General features: G+C 42.1%; 1 protein-coding gene across 2 annotated transcripts in view; it reads right to left on the reverse strand.

The window, feature by feature from the left end:
• The window catches only part of nedd4a (NEDD4 E3 ubiquitin protein ligase a), a 61324-nt gene extending 43557 nt beyond the window's left edge, over window positions 1–17767 (reverse strand). Inside the window, exons 1-5 of one of the 2 annotated variants that reach the window (XM_083759826.1) lie at window positions 17518–17767; window positions 14189–14262; window positions 13707–13785; window positions 13565–13603; window positions 10434–10487 (exon numbers count right to left, since the gene is read on the reverse strand). In XM_083759826.1, the coding sequence (XP_083615952.1) occupies window positions 10434–10487; window positions 13565–13603; window positions 13707–13785; window positions 14189–14262; window positions 17518–17565 (294 nt within the window). In that variant the 5' untranslated portion in view covers window positions 17566–17767. Of the gene's footprint in view, window positions 1–3572; window positions 5416–10433; window positions 10488–13564; window positions 13604–13706; window positions 13786–14188; window positions 14263–17517 lie in introns of those variants that run through there. The other variant, XM_083759825.1, reaches the window with a different exon arrangement.
• Between the last annotated feature and the right edge of the window lie 404 nt (window positions 17768–18171).

Genomic DNA, 18171 nt, shown 5'->3' on the forward strand with positions numbered 1-18171 from the left:
TGCTGCTGCATTGGAAGGAGTAATCAATAATCTAAACAAATCTTTCAAAGATAATTATAGATACTGTTACTGTGTCATGAAATAAATATACTATATGTATCATATATGTATCATGATTATTTCTAGATGACCTTTGATTTCTAGATGACCTATCAATGTAAGAACACAGGATCGTCTTATGGCCCCTACACACTGTAGGAGTTTTAAAGTTGTCGGCGAGTCTTTTTTTTAAATCGGCTGTCATTATATCGTTGTGGCTTTCACACTAAACGATTGGTCGCCGACCAGGAATCACACACTTTAAGAGTTCACCAAGATGCGATCCAGACCCGATACATAATAGGCAGCGCCGCAGCGGCTACATAATTTGTTTTTTATTCCAATTCATTTTGACATCTCACGCACGTGCAGGATACCGTGATACAAGTGCGAGACCGTCACAGGACGCTGGACGCATCTCTCTCTCTCTCTCTCTGCGTGTACGCCACACACACAGGAATAGCCAGGCTACACAAGGCGAAATGTTTGCGATAGCCTATAGCCTACGTGCGCTATAGCGAGACAGGACATTAAATCTTGATTTTCATTAAATAACTCGCGCACAAACACACACACACACACACACACACACACACACACCACGAGGTCCAAAAGTATGCTCTGCACTGTTGATTCCAAATATCGGCGCTATATCTTCTTGCAGAGCCTTTCACACACAGCGAGCAAAACCTTGGCGAGCAAAGCCCGACCTTACGTCAGATCGGGAGTTTTGTCGGCAAGCTCCAAAAATGGTCCCCGACAGCATAATCGGAGAAAATATCGTGCAGTGTGTACGAGCCATTAGGATCTGGTATGTTTAAGGTAGAGACTAAGCTAGGCTAACTAAATCCAACAAAAACTTTGGAATTAAAGAAACATTTTACGGTTGTAAATTGTGTGTTTATAAACAAACTAAAATCATAAAGAAATGCCCTTAGTTGTAGTCAGTAGATCAGCTATTTTGCAGTTTTTTAAAGAAAGATATTGGATACAAAGCCATTTTTGCTGTCTTTCTGAACTTTTTAAATCTACCATATGATCTTACAATTATACAGTAGAATGAACACTAAAACAAATAAAAAACTAAACCAAAACCAACCCTTTTTATCAAATAAAAACTAAACTAAACCAACAAACCCACTTTAAAAATCACACCCGTGTGAAGTAAGTGGTGCAACTCCAGTGGGGGTCCCTGGGGGGGGGAGTGGGGAGTTCCAGACCCACAGGAACGCAGGGTGCCGGCCCGATTCCGGCGAGCCGCCCCGCGTCCGAAACGGTTGAGAAATGACAGAGTTACCGTGTGGGGGTCCCTCTACTGTACCCTCTACTGTACTGTACTGTCACTGTACTGTACTGGCACACCTGAAATCACCCTATATACAGTTAATATGTGCGTGTGTGTTTGTGTGTGTTAGGTTGCGTGCTCACACATACCCAGGCAGCCAGCCAGGCAGGAACCCACACACATAGTCACTTAAGGAAGTGGTTTGCACCACTTAATTAAAAATGAATTAAAACAAAGAAATGGAAAAACTATAATACTATAATAACCTTGCTAATTACTAGTGCAGAGCTTCTTTCTTGACAAGCCGCTAAATGCAGAGGGGTGGTGGGTCGCGGGGGGGGGGGGGGGGGTTTGGGGGGAACCTGACACCTGATACTTTACAAACACAGGCAGGCAGGGGGACCCAAAGGGACGGGTCGGGTACACACCATCCTTTACTGGGAAACGGATCAGCCTTCCACCCTGACACCCCCCACACCCCCCTCCACCCTGACACCCCCCACCCCCGTCCACCCTGACCCACATGGCAGGCATGACTGAGCGCTGCTCTGGCAGTGTTGCCAGATTTTTCGAGAGAAGTTATTAGAAACCAGGTCTATGACAAAAAGCGACAAGGGACTATAGGCTACATGGGCACTTTAGACCTATATGCATCGGCTTGTAAATTGGCTACTTTCAAAGAAAATCTTGGAGAGAAAGCTAAACGTTTTTGAATATTTTTAGAATGCAAATCTGGTACCAAATATTTGTAGATGGACGGAGGGGGTAAAACACATTCATTTGAGGGTCCTTGACCTGAACATGTTTGAGAACCACTGGTTTAAGCAACATCAGGAAACAAGCCCATGAGTACACTTCACAAACAAGCACTGCCAACGATTTACAAGCAACGTTACAGAAAAACAAGCCTAAAGAAGTCGCTTATCACTAAGCAGACATGGCAACACTGTTCCCTAGCATCATGCTGTTAAATTTGAATCCACGGGCCGGAGCTAGCGCTACAGCTGACCAGACAATCTGGAGTCAGGGTGGGGGCTATCTTCGGAGGTTGCTTTATTTATATCAGGAAGGCGCTTTGCTTCTCCCCCCCCCCCCTTCCCCTCTCACTGACACTAAAAATATCCTGGGTAAATGCTTAGGCTGATTACTCAAAGCGTTAACAGAATAATAAAAATGGAGAACTACTTAAAACGGAGGCACGTGTGCAATTCGCATTCTCACAAATCTGGACACTCGCACGCTCTCAAAAGCCAAAACGAGGCTTAGTTTGTTCTTCTCTTTCAGTGTTTTCTTGGATACCAGCGTGTAAATTGATTACTGTGATGCAACTGAATACCTTTGAATGCGTGTCCACTTGGGGCTTGTTAATTGCATAACTTTACGGCCGTCTTCTCGGTTACTGAACTTTGTAGTTGTTTGTCAAATACTGTAAGCCCAACGGCTGACACCGTAAACAAAGCAGCAATGGACAGCACTTTGGGCTTGCACTGTAATTATACTTTTAAACCTGCTGTCCCTATTTTTGGGGCATTTCATTATAGGCAGAAATGTTCCAAAAAGTTCCAAACATAAAACATTTTCCAAAATAGAGAAAATAGCCGATCCACAAGCTCACAATGAAATGCAAGGTAACGTGGTGTGAGCTTGTAGGTCTGCTATTTTTTAAATAGCAGATGAAGTGACTTTTCTAGAAGGCTTCCGAGAACCCCTTTTGAGGTTGTTGTTTCTATGTACAGTATAGCAACATACAGTACATCTTATTATTTTGTAATTCATGGAACCATTGGACCATTTCTGCTACAGCGCTCCCCAACCAGTATTCCTTACACTTCATGAGCTTAGGTCAGGATTTAGAAGGCGTTTTTAGAATCGGCCTAAATCTAAATGGGTTAGGACCATAACAGTCAAAATGTGTCACTAATTGTTTAATAAAAATTAAAACATAGCAGATGTACAAGCTCCCAGCACGGCGCCCAGTGAGCTTGTACATCTGTTATTTGTGAATAGCGAACGTATACATGAATAAAGTTGTTACTACTTGTGTAACTACTTTTGCTGGGGACCCCTGGGGGTCACCGGCCCGTGGACCCCACTTTGAGAACCAATGGCTTACAGTACACAAGCCCTGTTTGCCTATAGTCTCTCACCTGACCAGTGTTGCTTGATGAGTACTCTTTTTTTTGGACGTGATAAATACGGGCCCTGCTGGTTGCATGGACAGACACACGGGGAGAAACACAGCACTCACCTTGACGTTTTCACCTGGATTCTTGAGAGTATAATCCCGAGTATTGTTGCCTGTGTTTGCGTCGCTAGCCCTCGCCCCAGAACAACGGGACACGTGAATGTGGACATGCGGAGAGCACGGGCTAAAAGCGAGCTTTGGGTTTGAAACGTGACATGAAATTTCAGCGTTTGGGTAGGGCACTTCCAAGGAAAAGCTCCTTTGTATGGCCCGGTATGGACAATGGTTTCCGGGCATTTCCTGCCCGCTTCCTCCGTGACACGGAGCGGGGTTTTTTTTTTCAGACGACTTCGCCGCGGAGAGCAAGCAGTCCGAGGTGCTGCGGTACAGCTTCACGTGAGGGTGGCGTTCGCTCTCAGGCTCCGCGGGGGCCTCCTCCGGGTACTCCTCCTCGTCGCCTGCGGCCTTGGCCGCGGCTCCCGTCCCGGACATGACGGCTCCCTGCTGGGCCACGTGAAACAGCACGCTGCTGGAGTGTCTGTTGGAGCGGTCCCACGTCGACGTCGACGACGACCACTCCGCCGTCTTGTTCCCGTCCTCCGTCTTACATTTCGCCTCGTCCTGCTGCATCGCGGGAACGTTGAACTGCACCAAGTGCTTAATGGCGTCCCTGAAATCGGGGGCCGGCGGGGGGGGACAGCTGCTCTTGGAGAAGCGTGGCCCGTTCGTGGGCGACGCGACGGCGGCGGACCCTTTGCACGCGGCCGCGGCGTCGTCCTCCTGGACCGACGACGTCTGATGGCTGCAGCTGCCCCGTCCGGGAGGCAGAGGGGGCAGAAGAGCGGGTGGCAGGGCCACCGGGCTGACGACCACCCCCGGGCTGACCGGGGAGGCGGGCGGGGTGCTGCAGGGGCTCCTGGGAAATATGACCAGAGAGCAGCATCGCCTCAGCGGGGCCCTACTACTGGCCTTGTTGCTGCAGGGTAAGCCTCCTCCTCTCTCCGGGGACGTCTTGCACTGCTCCGGAGACTCCGGCTCGAAGATGCTGCTGCTGCTGCAGTAGCCGGCGTCGCTGGCCGTGCTGCTGCTGCTCGAGGAGCCTCCGTCGGGGGCAGCGGCGCCACCGCCGGCCGCGGCCACCCCGCCTTCGCACACGCCCCCCGCGTCCACAGGCTGCAGTGCAATCTGCACGACGCTCTTCTTGTTGTTGTTGGTGTTACATCCCCCGGCGTTCACCTTGGGTATGAATACCGAAGAGTAGCGCTGCAGATGATGAGTCTCATCCTGGGGAGTCACATTCATGCGGACGGAGCAGTAAGCGGGGGTCCGAGTGGGCGCGCTCTCCTCGCCACCATGTTGTCCGCTCAGGCTCTCCGACAGAGGGTCCGTGTGGCTTCGCCCCGACGCGAAATGCAAGCGGAGACGGCGCGCCATCCCTTTAACTCTCCAGTCCCCGCGGCATGATAGAAAACTGCAAGCAGGGAAAAAGACAAGCAAAGCAACTGTGCCCCGAGCACTGCCCTGTGATTACAATCATTAGCGACTGCACATAGCCAAAATAGCTCCGGTGACAACCCTACATTCCTCCTCAAGGCTGATCTCAGCTATCAGTTAAGAGGAGCTCAGGCGTGCTCCCGGGGAAACGACTCAAACGCACAAACCCTTAAACGAATCCAATGTTCTCCCACGCTAAGAACGTCAGCTGTACTCAAAGAAGAGAACGTTACATTGAACGCTGAAGGGCAGGGCTCCCCCGTACAGACTTGCCACAGAGCCCCAGCCTCGGTCCTGTCGCAACTGTACGTCCTGAATTCCAGCCAGACCAGTATAGTATCTAACACCATGTGCCTTTTGCAAGCAGCCGCACTCCCTTTGAAAAAAACAACACCGTAGCCCGTCCACTGACACTCTGCTAAACCACTAACTTGTGCCTCACGCCACGCACTCAAGACTCCACTTCCCCACTGACAACTATGTGTCTAATGTTTCCTGCAGGTCCGTGACCCCGCAAATATTTTTACCCACTGGTATAGTGTTACAGGAAATCAAGGGTAATGACTTTCAAGATCATTCTACGGTATGTATATCAAACTGAGCGTTGGCATGCCTAATAGCATCTATACTATGAAAGCAACACAGACTGTGGAAATATGTAGGAAAAACGGCACGCTCATTAACCACTTAAACACTATACACTTCATTGATCAGGATTTTCCAGGGTTCTATAACTGGTCCCTTCCTTTCCCACCCCTCTAAACCAAATCTCTTTTCCGGAAACAGCCGGAAATAGTCTACAAGCTTGTGAGCTTGTAGTCAGACTGGCTATTTTCAGTGAATTGTAGACTGGCTATTTTCAGTGAATGTTTTGCTGAATGTTTGCCTATTAAGACATGCCCTGAATAGGGATGCTATGGTTCAAGTGATTAAATGATTACATTAAAATAAACATTGTTGGACTATTGGCAGTCCATGTAAAAATAAAGAAATAAAAAAAGCCATGAAAAATGTAGCCGATGACAACTTTGCATAATTGTGTAGTTACCTTGATATGATGGTACTCGAAATATTGGCAAGGTATCTTCAACAGTTGCTCCACAGTTTAAAAAAATTATAATCCCAAATAAATGAGAGAATATACTGGATTATAACTTTATGCTAACTATTGTAGATATCAGCATGGCAAGGTAACACAAAACCTCTGGATGCCCACACTGGATGGAAACCTAAGGATGCCCACTAAATGCAAAATATGAAATGATCAAATTTGTATTTTATTTAAAGAAAATTTTAAATCTATTAAAAACCACGTCAGTTTTGAGCCCTCAACATTTGACATTCTATGATGTCTCGATTTAATCTCTCCTGTTGTTGACCACTATTAACACCCCGACCGCCAGGACGAAGTTCACCGTCCTTTCAATTAGTAACACCCAATAAAAACAATAACACTTGCTCAATGCAGAATTCAGCACAGAAAACACTCCCAGCATTTGCTCCGAATTGCCTTCAGATGTTTACAGATGACACAGCCGCGTGGTCAGCGTCATGGTTCAGGCACAATAATCTGGATTTAACCTCTGAACAACTGACAAAAACAACAAGAATACCTGACGATATGCTCTGAGGAAACAGTACAACCCCAACGCCCAGGCCCAACTTTATATGAATGAGTCATAATCAGCATTCAAACGTATCCCCTGCCAGGTAACGCCGGGGCTCCACCGGGCGCGTCTCCGTCACCGTCAGGGAATGTTCCTTTTTTAATCAATGAAGGGTGGCTCCACTGCCTGCGTTGCGTTGCGTGACTGCATTAAAATTTCCCCGGTTCGTTTTTTTTTACTCACTTGACGGAGACGCAACGCGCCCGGTGGAGCCCCGCCGAAAGGTTGTAACAAATCCCCAAATCCACAGGAAATGGGCAATCTACTGTACACGGTCACAAAGCTTGTATTGTACTTGTACAGTAGAGCTTTTAGGTGTGCGGCTCAGAACTGCATTTGGATCATGGTTCCATTTCAGAACAGTTACAGTAAAACAAAGGGAAAAAACTGATGGGGGGGGGGGGGGGGAAGTACAACCAGAAAAAAAACATCTGAACATCAATCTGCTTCCCCAGCGTACAACATGCCAATAGGTACGTTATTACATACATATCGTATAGTAAAAGGTATCAATTATTATTAACCCATTTTGGGCGGGAACCCCTGTTGGTGTTTTAAGCATTTTGTTCTACTTTAGCTATTGAAAAATAGCAGATCTACAAGCTCTTTCACATTCTCACGACTTTTCAAAAATAGCAGACCTACAAGCTCGTAGCGCGCCACTAGGTCTGCTATTTTTGAAAAGTCGTGAGAATGTGGCGCATATATATTTCAGAGCGAATAGAAACATGGGTTTTTCAGAAAGAAATTAGGATTTAGAAGCCTTTTTTTAATCGTCTTCAGTCCAAAATGGGTTAAATCAACATGACACCACCACAGCAATGTCTGCCTCTAAAGATATGCCCAAAATAAAATAAGGATGCCAGATTGAAAGTGTCATTGGTCAGGGTTGAGCGATGACCTATAACAGAATCATCCCAGCGTGATGACTCATCCCTCATACTGTAGCTTTCATAATGCCGTGGGATCCTTTTGTAATCATTAGGAAATTATGAATGCCTGCATTCACAAAAGTGCATACTAACTTGGGACATACTGTGCTATGAAAAACAAGGATACCCTTTAATCTCTATTTGACAACATAGAATAACTTGAAATCTTGGGTTAGGATGTTAGTCCCATATTCCGACGTTACCCATCATCATCATCATACTATCATCATCATCATCATACTATATCATCATCATCATCATCATCATCATCATACTATAATTCTAACAATGTCTGTCCGTCTGTGTGTGTGTGTGTGTGTGTGTGTGTGTGTGTGTCTGTCTGTGTGTCAGAAACACCGCCGTAGCTCCTCATTGCCTGCACTAATCGCTCCCACTTTTCACACAGGCATTGACAATAATGATTATTAATGAATTTATTAGTGAATTAAAAACGCACCGGGCGCAGTACCCCCCACGGCCACAAGGGGGGGCAAATATCTCACAACGGGTAAGGGCTAGTATTTACAATTTAAGCTAAATCAAGGCCTCCAATATCAAATAATATGTATCAAGGCATAATAAGGGTGCTTGTATCTTTTGACAGACAGATAAACCATTGTTGTGAAGTCTACTGGCGAGTGGCCTTTATCTGTTTCAATATGACATGTCATCAGGCTAACCATTTATGTTTATAGGACATTTGAAGGGACGCAAATTGGATAGAAGGCAAGCAAATCAAATTAACTGGCAAATGGTTTTATCTTTTCATTTGTTAACACACGGTACGCCTTGTTGCATATAACAAAATATATGGAAATTTCAGACAGTTTTGCGTCTGACGAATAATTAAAGGCAGGGATATATGACAATTGGGCCATATCACTGAGTCACCGACTGAAGACGACTTACATTTCACAACAAATGACAAAACCTGAAATGGCAACAAGCCGTTTACAACATACTGTAGGAAGTGATGACATGAAGTGAACACGAGGTTCTTGGTGAGTGGACAAAGGAGGACAAAGGGTGACGTCTCTGCTCTGGAACGACCTGCCTGACCAGATCAGGCTGATCAATCACAGGCTCCTTTTAAATAATGTATTCAAACTTGTCAAATGTATCAACAGGCCTATCAAATTGTGTTGTTTGATTACTAGGGCTGTGTAATGATACATTTTAACAGCGATACGATACTGTACGTATCACGATACATGGTTGACAATACGATACATGGACAATATCCCTCTCCCGCCTTCAACTTGTTCAGAATGCTGCCGCAAGGCTTTTAACAGGAACCCGAGAAAAAACCCGTTTTAGCCACACTCCACTGGCTCCCAGTACGTTTCAGAATCCATTTTAAGATTTTATTGTTTAAATCTTAAATTCTTTAAATGGATCAGCGCCAGTTTATGTTTCCGATCTCCTAAAACCCTATGTTCCATCTAGATCACTGAGGTCAGCCAATCAAATGCTCCTTGTCATCCCTAAGGCAAGGTGTGAGAGAAGAGGGCACCGAGCCTTTTCAGTCATTGCTCCTAAACTGTGGAAGCAGCTACCTAGCCGTGTCAGGCTGGCTCCAACACTACCTGTTTTTAAAACACATCTTAAAACTCACTTCTATTCCCTGGCTTTTAAACCGTGATTAATGTGTACTCCTGACTGAGTGTTTGTTTTTAAACACTGGGCTGGCACCCTGGCCTCTTTCCTGTGGGTCTGTGATTTTTTCTTCGTAAAATTGCTAAATTCAACGCTCTAGTATACTTAATATTGATACAATCGAGTATTGGCATTGCAAATTGATACGATACAATATGTAGTAGTTTACATTTTGATATACTTTGATTCTTGAAATTAAAATAGATTTTTCGATGCAGTTACCATATCTTTACAAAATGTTTTTAATTCATCCTGCAATTTTATTCTGTCGTTTTGAAAAAATGCCTTAAAAAAATATTGTTATTATGATTATTAATGACATACATTTTCATTATTTTTTAAGATTGTTTAGACCTTCAATAAAATCCATTCCATATGGAACCTATGGATTGGATTGTGTGCCTGCAGTCTATTACTGTACATGTAAACAGTAAAAACATGTAAGCTGAAACCCACATAGGTGAAAGGTCAGTCAGTGACCACTTGTGTTCAAGTAAACTCTTCTATGCCGTCGTTTCTGGCTCTTTGTGTTGCTGCCTGCTATACCGCTATCAAACTGGCGGCCCTATTTTGGGCCATTCACACATATTTTCAAAAGAAATATGAAAAAGTTCAAAATGCATTCGCAATGTGACGCGTTACTTGTGAATGAGCTTGCGTGTTGCCGGCTACTATGTTATACAGTATGGTTTGATAACAGCAGGGTAAAAGCATATACTATTACAGCTATTTCTAAAACAGGAAGAGCAGTATACATAGTGTTGTAGCTCACACAGGAAAAACCCCACAGCTGTAAGAATAATTATACAACAGGTCGTTTCGAGGAAGCTATCTGATTGGTTGAAACGGCTTCTAGCCGTGGATCAAACCAGCAACATTCACCACCTAATCAAAACAAAGAATTCAGCTGCTCTGTTTTACCAGAGCGCTAGCAAACTCGGTGGCTAGGCTAGCTAGTTTCTTGGGACATTTGTGGTCGTAGTGACTACATCTGTCATTAGTTTTTTATACAGTTACCCTTAGTTTTAAGGGTAACTGTGTAATTTCAATATTACACTTGAGGGTGTGGTTTAACGTGATTATTGCCACAGTACAATAATCACTGCTTCATTGCTTAAGTCCATGTGCCATGGTGGAACTAACAAACATAGAACTACCGAATATGGAAAACTTACCAGACGATTTTCATCAAACACCTCCAGCAGAAGACGATGATCCCTAGGATGAACCTAAAATATAACACATAACCATAACATTAGGGGTGCAACAGTTAATTGAACTAATCGATTTAACCGATTAAATAATTAAAAAAAAACAATTTATTATAGTAAGAAAATAATCCATATCCATTTCATTGAAAAGTCTAGGTCTACACATGTTACATGTACAGTAAAGTGCCTTGTGTTAATTTAACTCACAGCAATGTCTTAGACTTCGACTGTAATTTTGAATTGATCAACAGTAACATAATCTAATTCAAACCTGTGGCTGCTCACTGCTCCTTAGGACCAGTTAAATGAGAGAGGACAAATATCCTTCAGGGGACAATAAAGTACATCAAATCTAATCTAATCTGATCTAATCATAACGGTAGAGCGATGATTCGACAACAAACTAGAGCCAAATATTGTTAAAAGGAGCTTAAAATGCAATACAGAACAAGAACAGATGAGTGGTGAAAAAAACAATGAGTTATTGCAAAATTGCTATGGGGAAAAAAAGACCCTAAACCTAACCCTCAAGAATAACTATCATAATATCTATTCTATTATAATTGTGTATATGACAACATACTATACAGTAATACCTTAAAATCTTTATGTGTTTTAGGATGTTAGTTCCATAATCATGCCGACTTTACCCATATTTAGAGCTCTCAATGTAAGCGAAATCAAGGCCACCCATATCAAATAATGATGTATCAAGGCATAATAAGGGTGCTTGTATCTTTTGACAGACAGATAAACCATTGTTGTGAAATCTACTGGAGAGTAGCCTCTATCTGTTGAAATATGACACATGTCCTGAGGCTACCATTTGAGACTTGTTTATAGGACGTTTGAAGGAACACATTTTGTATAATTATGTAAGACAAGTAAGGCAAAAATGCTACAAATAGTGGAGGAGGGCCTTAAAGCAACAGAGATCATGCATATTTGACACAACCCAACCAAGACCACAAAGGTAGTCTGCTGTATTTCCATAGCCATAATATTTGTAATTTGTACGCCATGTCATTTTAACTCTGAGGAGTGGGTCTATTTGGTTACATTTGTACACTTTTCAGAGTTAAACGAAACCTAAGGATTTTACTGTGTGATATCTCTCCAATGCCTCTGTTTCAATGTTATTGTATATATAGTAATTGGTGTATATTAAATAATACATCTAGTTTTAAATGGAATTAATCCTTTTATGTAGGTGATTATTTATGGTAATGTTGCAAGTAAAACCTACTCATATTGACTCTAAAAGCTACTACAATTCCAGCTCAACGAACCTATTGATTTCACATTAATCTTGCACAGATACTGTACTGTAAGTTTTTTTATAAAAATAATTATATAGATGTTTTCTTTGTAGAAGTGCATGATCCTTATTGGGTCAGTACTATATATATATATATATATATATATATATAATATATAAATATATACACAGTATGCATTGCTCACCCGCAATGTTTTTTTTCAAGACAAACCTGGGTATATGTATATAAGGATAGAACAGATGTTATATGCCATAGCATGCGCCAAAGACTGGGAGGCGCATTGAAGTCAATGAGAGACAGCTGGACCATGGCCAGCTTATGAATAAACAATATTGTAATGATTGCGAATGAGACCTTTGACGCTTTGTAAGCTCGTAGAGCTGTTATTTTCAGTGAATATATTGGTAGAGGGGGAAAAGAGGAGGTGACCTTGCATAGGCCCCTGGGGGACTCCAGGCTGTAGGGAATCTATGGATTAAGTGGTTAAGCTTGTTCACCCGGCTCTCATTGATTTAAGTGCATTCCATCGAACTTTCTGCCCCAGTTTGCCTCCCAATGAGTGCCTGGCGACCACTGGAGAATCAGCCAGCTAGAATTGTCAGACCAAGAAAGTGACGCATTTGTCCTTCTTTACATAATCCTTAGTTCCTAACAGAAGCTTATTAGTTGTTACATAATATAATTGCCTTTGCTTTGAATTGAATTCACACCCTGACAAAGGCTCCTGCTGAAACATGTACTGTAGGTGTCAGCCATAAGAAAGGCTAATGTACAGTTCCTGCTTAATTACATATAGTAATAGTATTTCCGATAATGTAATTAGTAGGCATAGATAAGTGGTAGAGAGGGCATCAGGGAATTAAAAGGTCGCTGCTTGCCCCCCCACTCGCCCAGTCTATGTATCGACGTTTCCTCTGGGACCCTTAACAAGACACTTAACCCCTAACTGCTCCCCGGGCACGCATCCTGATAATGGCTAGAGGGCCTTGCAAACGGGGAGCTATAAAACGCGCCTATAGTTCATTTTCAATGAGACCTGCGTTTTTGCTCGGAGAAGCCGCGGTGCGACAACGCAAGCGTATTTACGTGAGTGCGGTCCTGTGATTTTGTTGCGCGGTTACGTGTACACGCTGTTTAGCTTTGTTTTTTGCAAGGGCCTTAACTCAGAGACATTGGCTCTGCACGGGCACAAATAAAGCCCTCTCAATTCGTGACCAAGCTGCTGTCTCTATCTCTATGCTCTGTTGTGGATGTCTGGATGTGTGGATGTGTGGATGGATGGATGTGTGGATGGATGGATGGATGTGTGGATGGATGGATGTGTGGATGGATGGATGGATGTGTGGATGGATGGATGGATGTGGATGGATGTAGATAGATAGATAGATAGATAGATAGATAGATAGATAGATAGATAGATAGATAGATAGATAGATAGATAGATAGATAGATAGATAGATAGATAGATAGATAGATAGATAGATAGATAGATAGATAGATGGGGATTTGTAATGGGGGAGGCCATAGCTGAAGCTGTAGGTTCCCTCACTAATTTCCTTAGTGATTAGTACTCTACAAGTTACTTTTTCAATTACCGTAATCGAATAATTACACGAAAAGTCTGAATAGCCCTATTTTATACTTAGTCGTACATGTATATCGTGAAAAAATAGCAACATTTGCTGATGTACTGTAAAAGCTCACAACATTTTGCACCGTGATGCATTGTATTTTGATTATAGATTATTATTATTTTAATTGATGACATTAGTTTGATTAACTGTTAAAGCTTAAATAATAAAAGAAATCACTCACTCTGAAATAGAATTCTTCATTCCATTTTGGGTCCAATGTCTTCAGAAATGTAAGAAGAAATAGAAATTATATGTTAAATACAGTACCAACCCAGTAATAATAATAATCCAAAACTGCAACGTCTTTGTCCACTGATACTCACCTTTTTCTTTGTTTTAGTCTGAAGACTTGTTAATTCTCCATTGATGGGATCGTAGAGGGACAGTCTGACATATGGGTCACTGCAGAAATAACAACAACATTCATTCACTGTACAGGCATAGTTTAGACTTTAGAAACATTACAACAAAGCAATAGGTTGCAGTATTACATATTCATATTGGTTTTTTTTTTAATTAACGCCCTACTTGATCTTAGTGCAGCGTCACACAAAAGCCTCAACAGTAGCAGATCTACAAGCTCGAAACGTGGCACAAAGCCACATGTTTTGAACTTGTATATCTGCTACTTTTGATGGTTTTGAATTTGAATCCTGAAAAGTAACAGTTTTTTAACATATGAGGTTTACACCCAACAGAGACGATATATAAGATGTAGTTTATAGCATATTATATTAAAACATCCATAATGATGTCCATAATAAATGATGCAAATACTTTGTTTTAATCTAGAATATAGACTCACCTGGCTCCAAGTATATCTTTCTTCGCCAGTCCGATTCCAGCGATAAGTTTCACTCTCAGGACTCTAGTTTCCTCCTTTAATGACAACAAAAATGACAATATAATATAATATAATATAATATAATATAATAATACAATACTAAATGAATACAATACTTAATTTTCTACTTTAACAAATAGATGGAAAAAACATGTCATAGTATATGAATTGGTACATGGTATCATGCTCATGGGGTCAAGACATGGTTCATAATGCTTGTGTGACAATGTTTGATGCCACTATGCTGTCTTCTACTCATAGTATAACTGCTATACAGTAGTTGGGCAATAAATCAATACAAATTTGATATCGTGACATGATTGTGATTTTGGAAATCCTATTATCGTGATATGTGTCGTCTTTTCCTGGTTTTCATCACATTATTTCGTCTCCTTTTATACTTTAAAACATTTAGAAAAATAGCTAAAATAGCCCATCTACAGGCTCACGGTGAGATTGTAGGTCTGCTCCACTGTTCTTTTAAGAGTTTGGAAATGGATGAAAAGGCGACCAAGCACACCAGATCAGTGATAACAATCCGATATAAAACACTTCCCCATAACTACTTGCTCTTTCAGCCTCTTCCAATTCTTCTGCGTTTTGAGCCATTATGTACAAAACTTGTTTTCTTTGCATTCTACATTTCTTCGAACCACAGATATGCTGACATTTCTGAACCAAAAAATATATTTCCAATCAACATTTATAGATGCAGATCAAGCCACATATTAAGTAACACACATAAGTAAAATAATATCAACCAGTAAACACAATGTTACACAACGTCCAATTTTTTTTTAGGAGATATAACTACAAATTGACGTCAGAACTCATGTACCCCCAGATGTCCTGACTCTCCGAACTAGTTCGGAAAGCCTGGCCAGACCGGAAGTTGTTTCTGTGTCCACCAAATTGTTTTTCCTTGCTCAAAACAGAAAGCGCTCTTAAACGCACAGCCAATTAAAAACCTCAACATTTTTCAACTTCCAGCAACAATAGATAGATAGATAGATAGATAGATAGATAGATAGATAGATAGATAGATAGATAGATAGATAGATAGATAGATAGATAGATAGATAGATAGATAGATAGATAGATAGATAGATAGATAGATAGACAGACACTTAGAACCTGTCACACTGCTTGGTGTTTCTAGCATACCGTAAATACACAGTGCTCCCATTGAAAATCCAGTTTTTCTGTAATAGTCAAATACTAGTAATTTCTTAATAGATTATTAGGGGAGCCTATCTATGTTCCCCGGGTGATAATTCCCGGTTTATCTAACCCTACCTCTGGACCATAGCCTTAACAACTGTTAACACTTCTGGACGGGAACCCCTTTTAGGGTTCTGTACAGTATGTACAGTATTCAAATTCATATTTTTTTCATCAGAAGAAAAAAATACTTGTAGTTACTGTACTGCGCCCTCTGCAGATATTGCCAAGAGAAAATCTCATTGTTCTAATTTTTCCTTCCGTGTGGTGGGGGGCTCAGAGTGCGTCCACTAAGGAAAGTAGGCTATTTTCATCACAAAAACAGCAGAAGTAGAGAGGCTTTGCTGCATGTCATGCGGTGGCAGGAAATGGAGAGTCCCATAGCCTTAAGGAGAAGGAAGTCCTTAAGGCTATTGACCAGAGCAAACCCTAAAGCCCAAATTGCACTACCGATGATTCGCCATGCGACTCCTTGCAACATGCTTGTAACTACCTTACAATCATTATACTGAGGTGTGCCCCATATTCTCAATTCATTGTGCATGAGGTGTGCCCCATATTCTCAATTCATTGTGCATAAAGTGAAGTACGGTATTTAAAACCTTGTGTTTTTGTTTTAATCTTGATGAGTATATGGCATACAGCTCATGAAAATCTAAAAATATTAGAATATTTTACGATTTTATTACGAGAAATGTCGACCATCTGTCAAGTATATTAATGTATGCAGCCTGTCAATACTTGGTCTGGGGCCTGGGCTACTTTTGAACAAATTATTTCATCAACGGGGCGTGGCATGGAGATGATCAGCCTGTTCACTGTTGAGGTGTTATGGAAGCCCAGGTTTGCTTTGATAACAGCCGTAAATGAATTTGTATTGTTGAATCTACTGTCCCACACCTTCCTCTAGACAATACAACCTAGATTATCTGTGGGGTTCAGGTCAGGCCAGTTGGCTGGTCAGTTAAGCACAGTAATAGATTGATGTAGATCAGCTAGTAATGGTCAGTACACCAGTTGAACTAGTAGTTTTGGCACTGTGGGCAGTAAATATCATATTGTGTGTGTGTGTGTGTGTGTGTGTGTGTGTGTGTGTGTGTGTGTGTGTGTGTGTGTGTGTGTGTGTGTGTGTGTGTGTGTGTGTGTGTGTGTGTGTGTGTGTGTGTGTGTGTGTGTGTGTGTGAGAGAGAGAGAGAGAGAGAGAGAGAGAGAGAGAGAGAGAGAGCGAGAGAGAGGGGAATTCTTGATGCCAGAAGTGAATTGAGAATAAACGTTTTCCCCAAATCATTTGAGAGATGGAAATTGAACTAGAGTTGTTGTTGACATTAAGTTACAGTATAAATTCTAGAAATCAAATTAAGATAATGTTTATGAATTTGAACCAGAGACAGAGACATCACGTGTGTGTGTGTGTGTGTGTGTGTGTGTGTGTGTGTGTGTGTGTGTGTGTGTGTGTGTGTGTGTGTGTGTGTGTGTGTGTGTGTGTGTGTGTGTGTGTTCTGCAGGGCGATTAGATTATGATGTAGTTACTGGTTAACCAACCAGGCTGTTAACTAGTTACAGAATGTATGACCTGTGGAGTTGATTTATGGTGGCTATAATAGCTAGCATTAGCATAGTAGCTGTGTGGGATCTATAAACCCAAACATCAAATACTCCGTATAGTAGGACGTGTGCTCTGCTGTAAAAAAGAACAGATCTAGTACAGATCTCGATCTCCTCTCCTCCCAAAAACGTGTCGAACAGATCTACAAGCCCAAACGGGTCGCTTCGACCCGTTTGGGCTTGTAGATCTGTTCATTTTGACAAGGGACACCCCTCATCAAGCATGGAGTTTTTGCGACAAATCACGAGTCACGAGTGACACATTTTGTATCCTATAGCTGTTTATGAATTTCCACGGTCGCTATATACACGCATATAATCTACAGTTGTTCATGTTTAATAATAGCGTTAATCTAGCTTCAGTGTTAACTTAACCTCTATTAGCTGACAGGCTAACATTTGTGCAAACATGATTGAGCTGAGCCCCCCCAAAACTGTGTCGTTTAAAAAAAACTGTGGTTTACCTCGTCTGTCACAAGTCCTCGGATCTCGGGCGGTGTGAGTGCAGCCATAATAATATCCTCTCCTCCTCCTCCTCCTCTTCCTCCTCCACCTCCCCAACGCGGAGATCGATCAACGTGATCAAATAATTATCAATAAGAGATGGACGATCTATTCATTGGGTTGATTTCAACCTATATTTTCGCCTAACTGAACTAACCTAGTTAAGTATCTGTTTTTAGGAAAGTACTTCTTCAGTTGAGTTCCGTCCGTCGTCACTTCAGCCCATCCTCCTATACTCCAACCTCCTCTTCCTCCTCCTCCCCCCCATGCCTCTCTGCCACTCCTCCTTCTCTCACGACAGCAGGTCCAGCTGTGTCATTTACAGTCAGTGGTAGGGCATATACCGTAATAATGATAAAGCAAATGTGACCCTATTGATTCCGTATTTCAAGGGACGGGTTGGGTACGTCTTCTAGGCCTAGCCTACTCTAGTTCTTCTGGTCCATTGACCAGAGCTATAGAGGTGGGTCTATATCTATACTCTATTGGTTCTCAAACTTTTGTATGTCAACTCAAGACCCACACATTTTACACTTAAGCCTATTAGCCAACGGACCCCAATCTGAAAAGATATGCCAGTGCCCACTAGTGAGTGACCGTGACCCCCATAAGAG

This window comes from Protomyctophum parallelum, assembly GCF_964188405.1.
Source record: "Protomyctophum parallelum genome assembly, chromosome: 2".
NCBI lineage: Eukaryota > Metazoa > Chordata > Actinopteri > Myctophiformes > Myctophidae > Protomyctophum > Protomyctophum parallelum.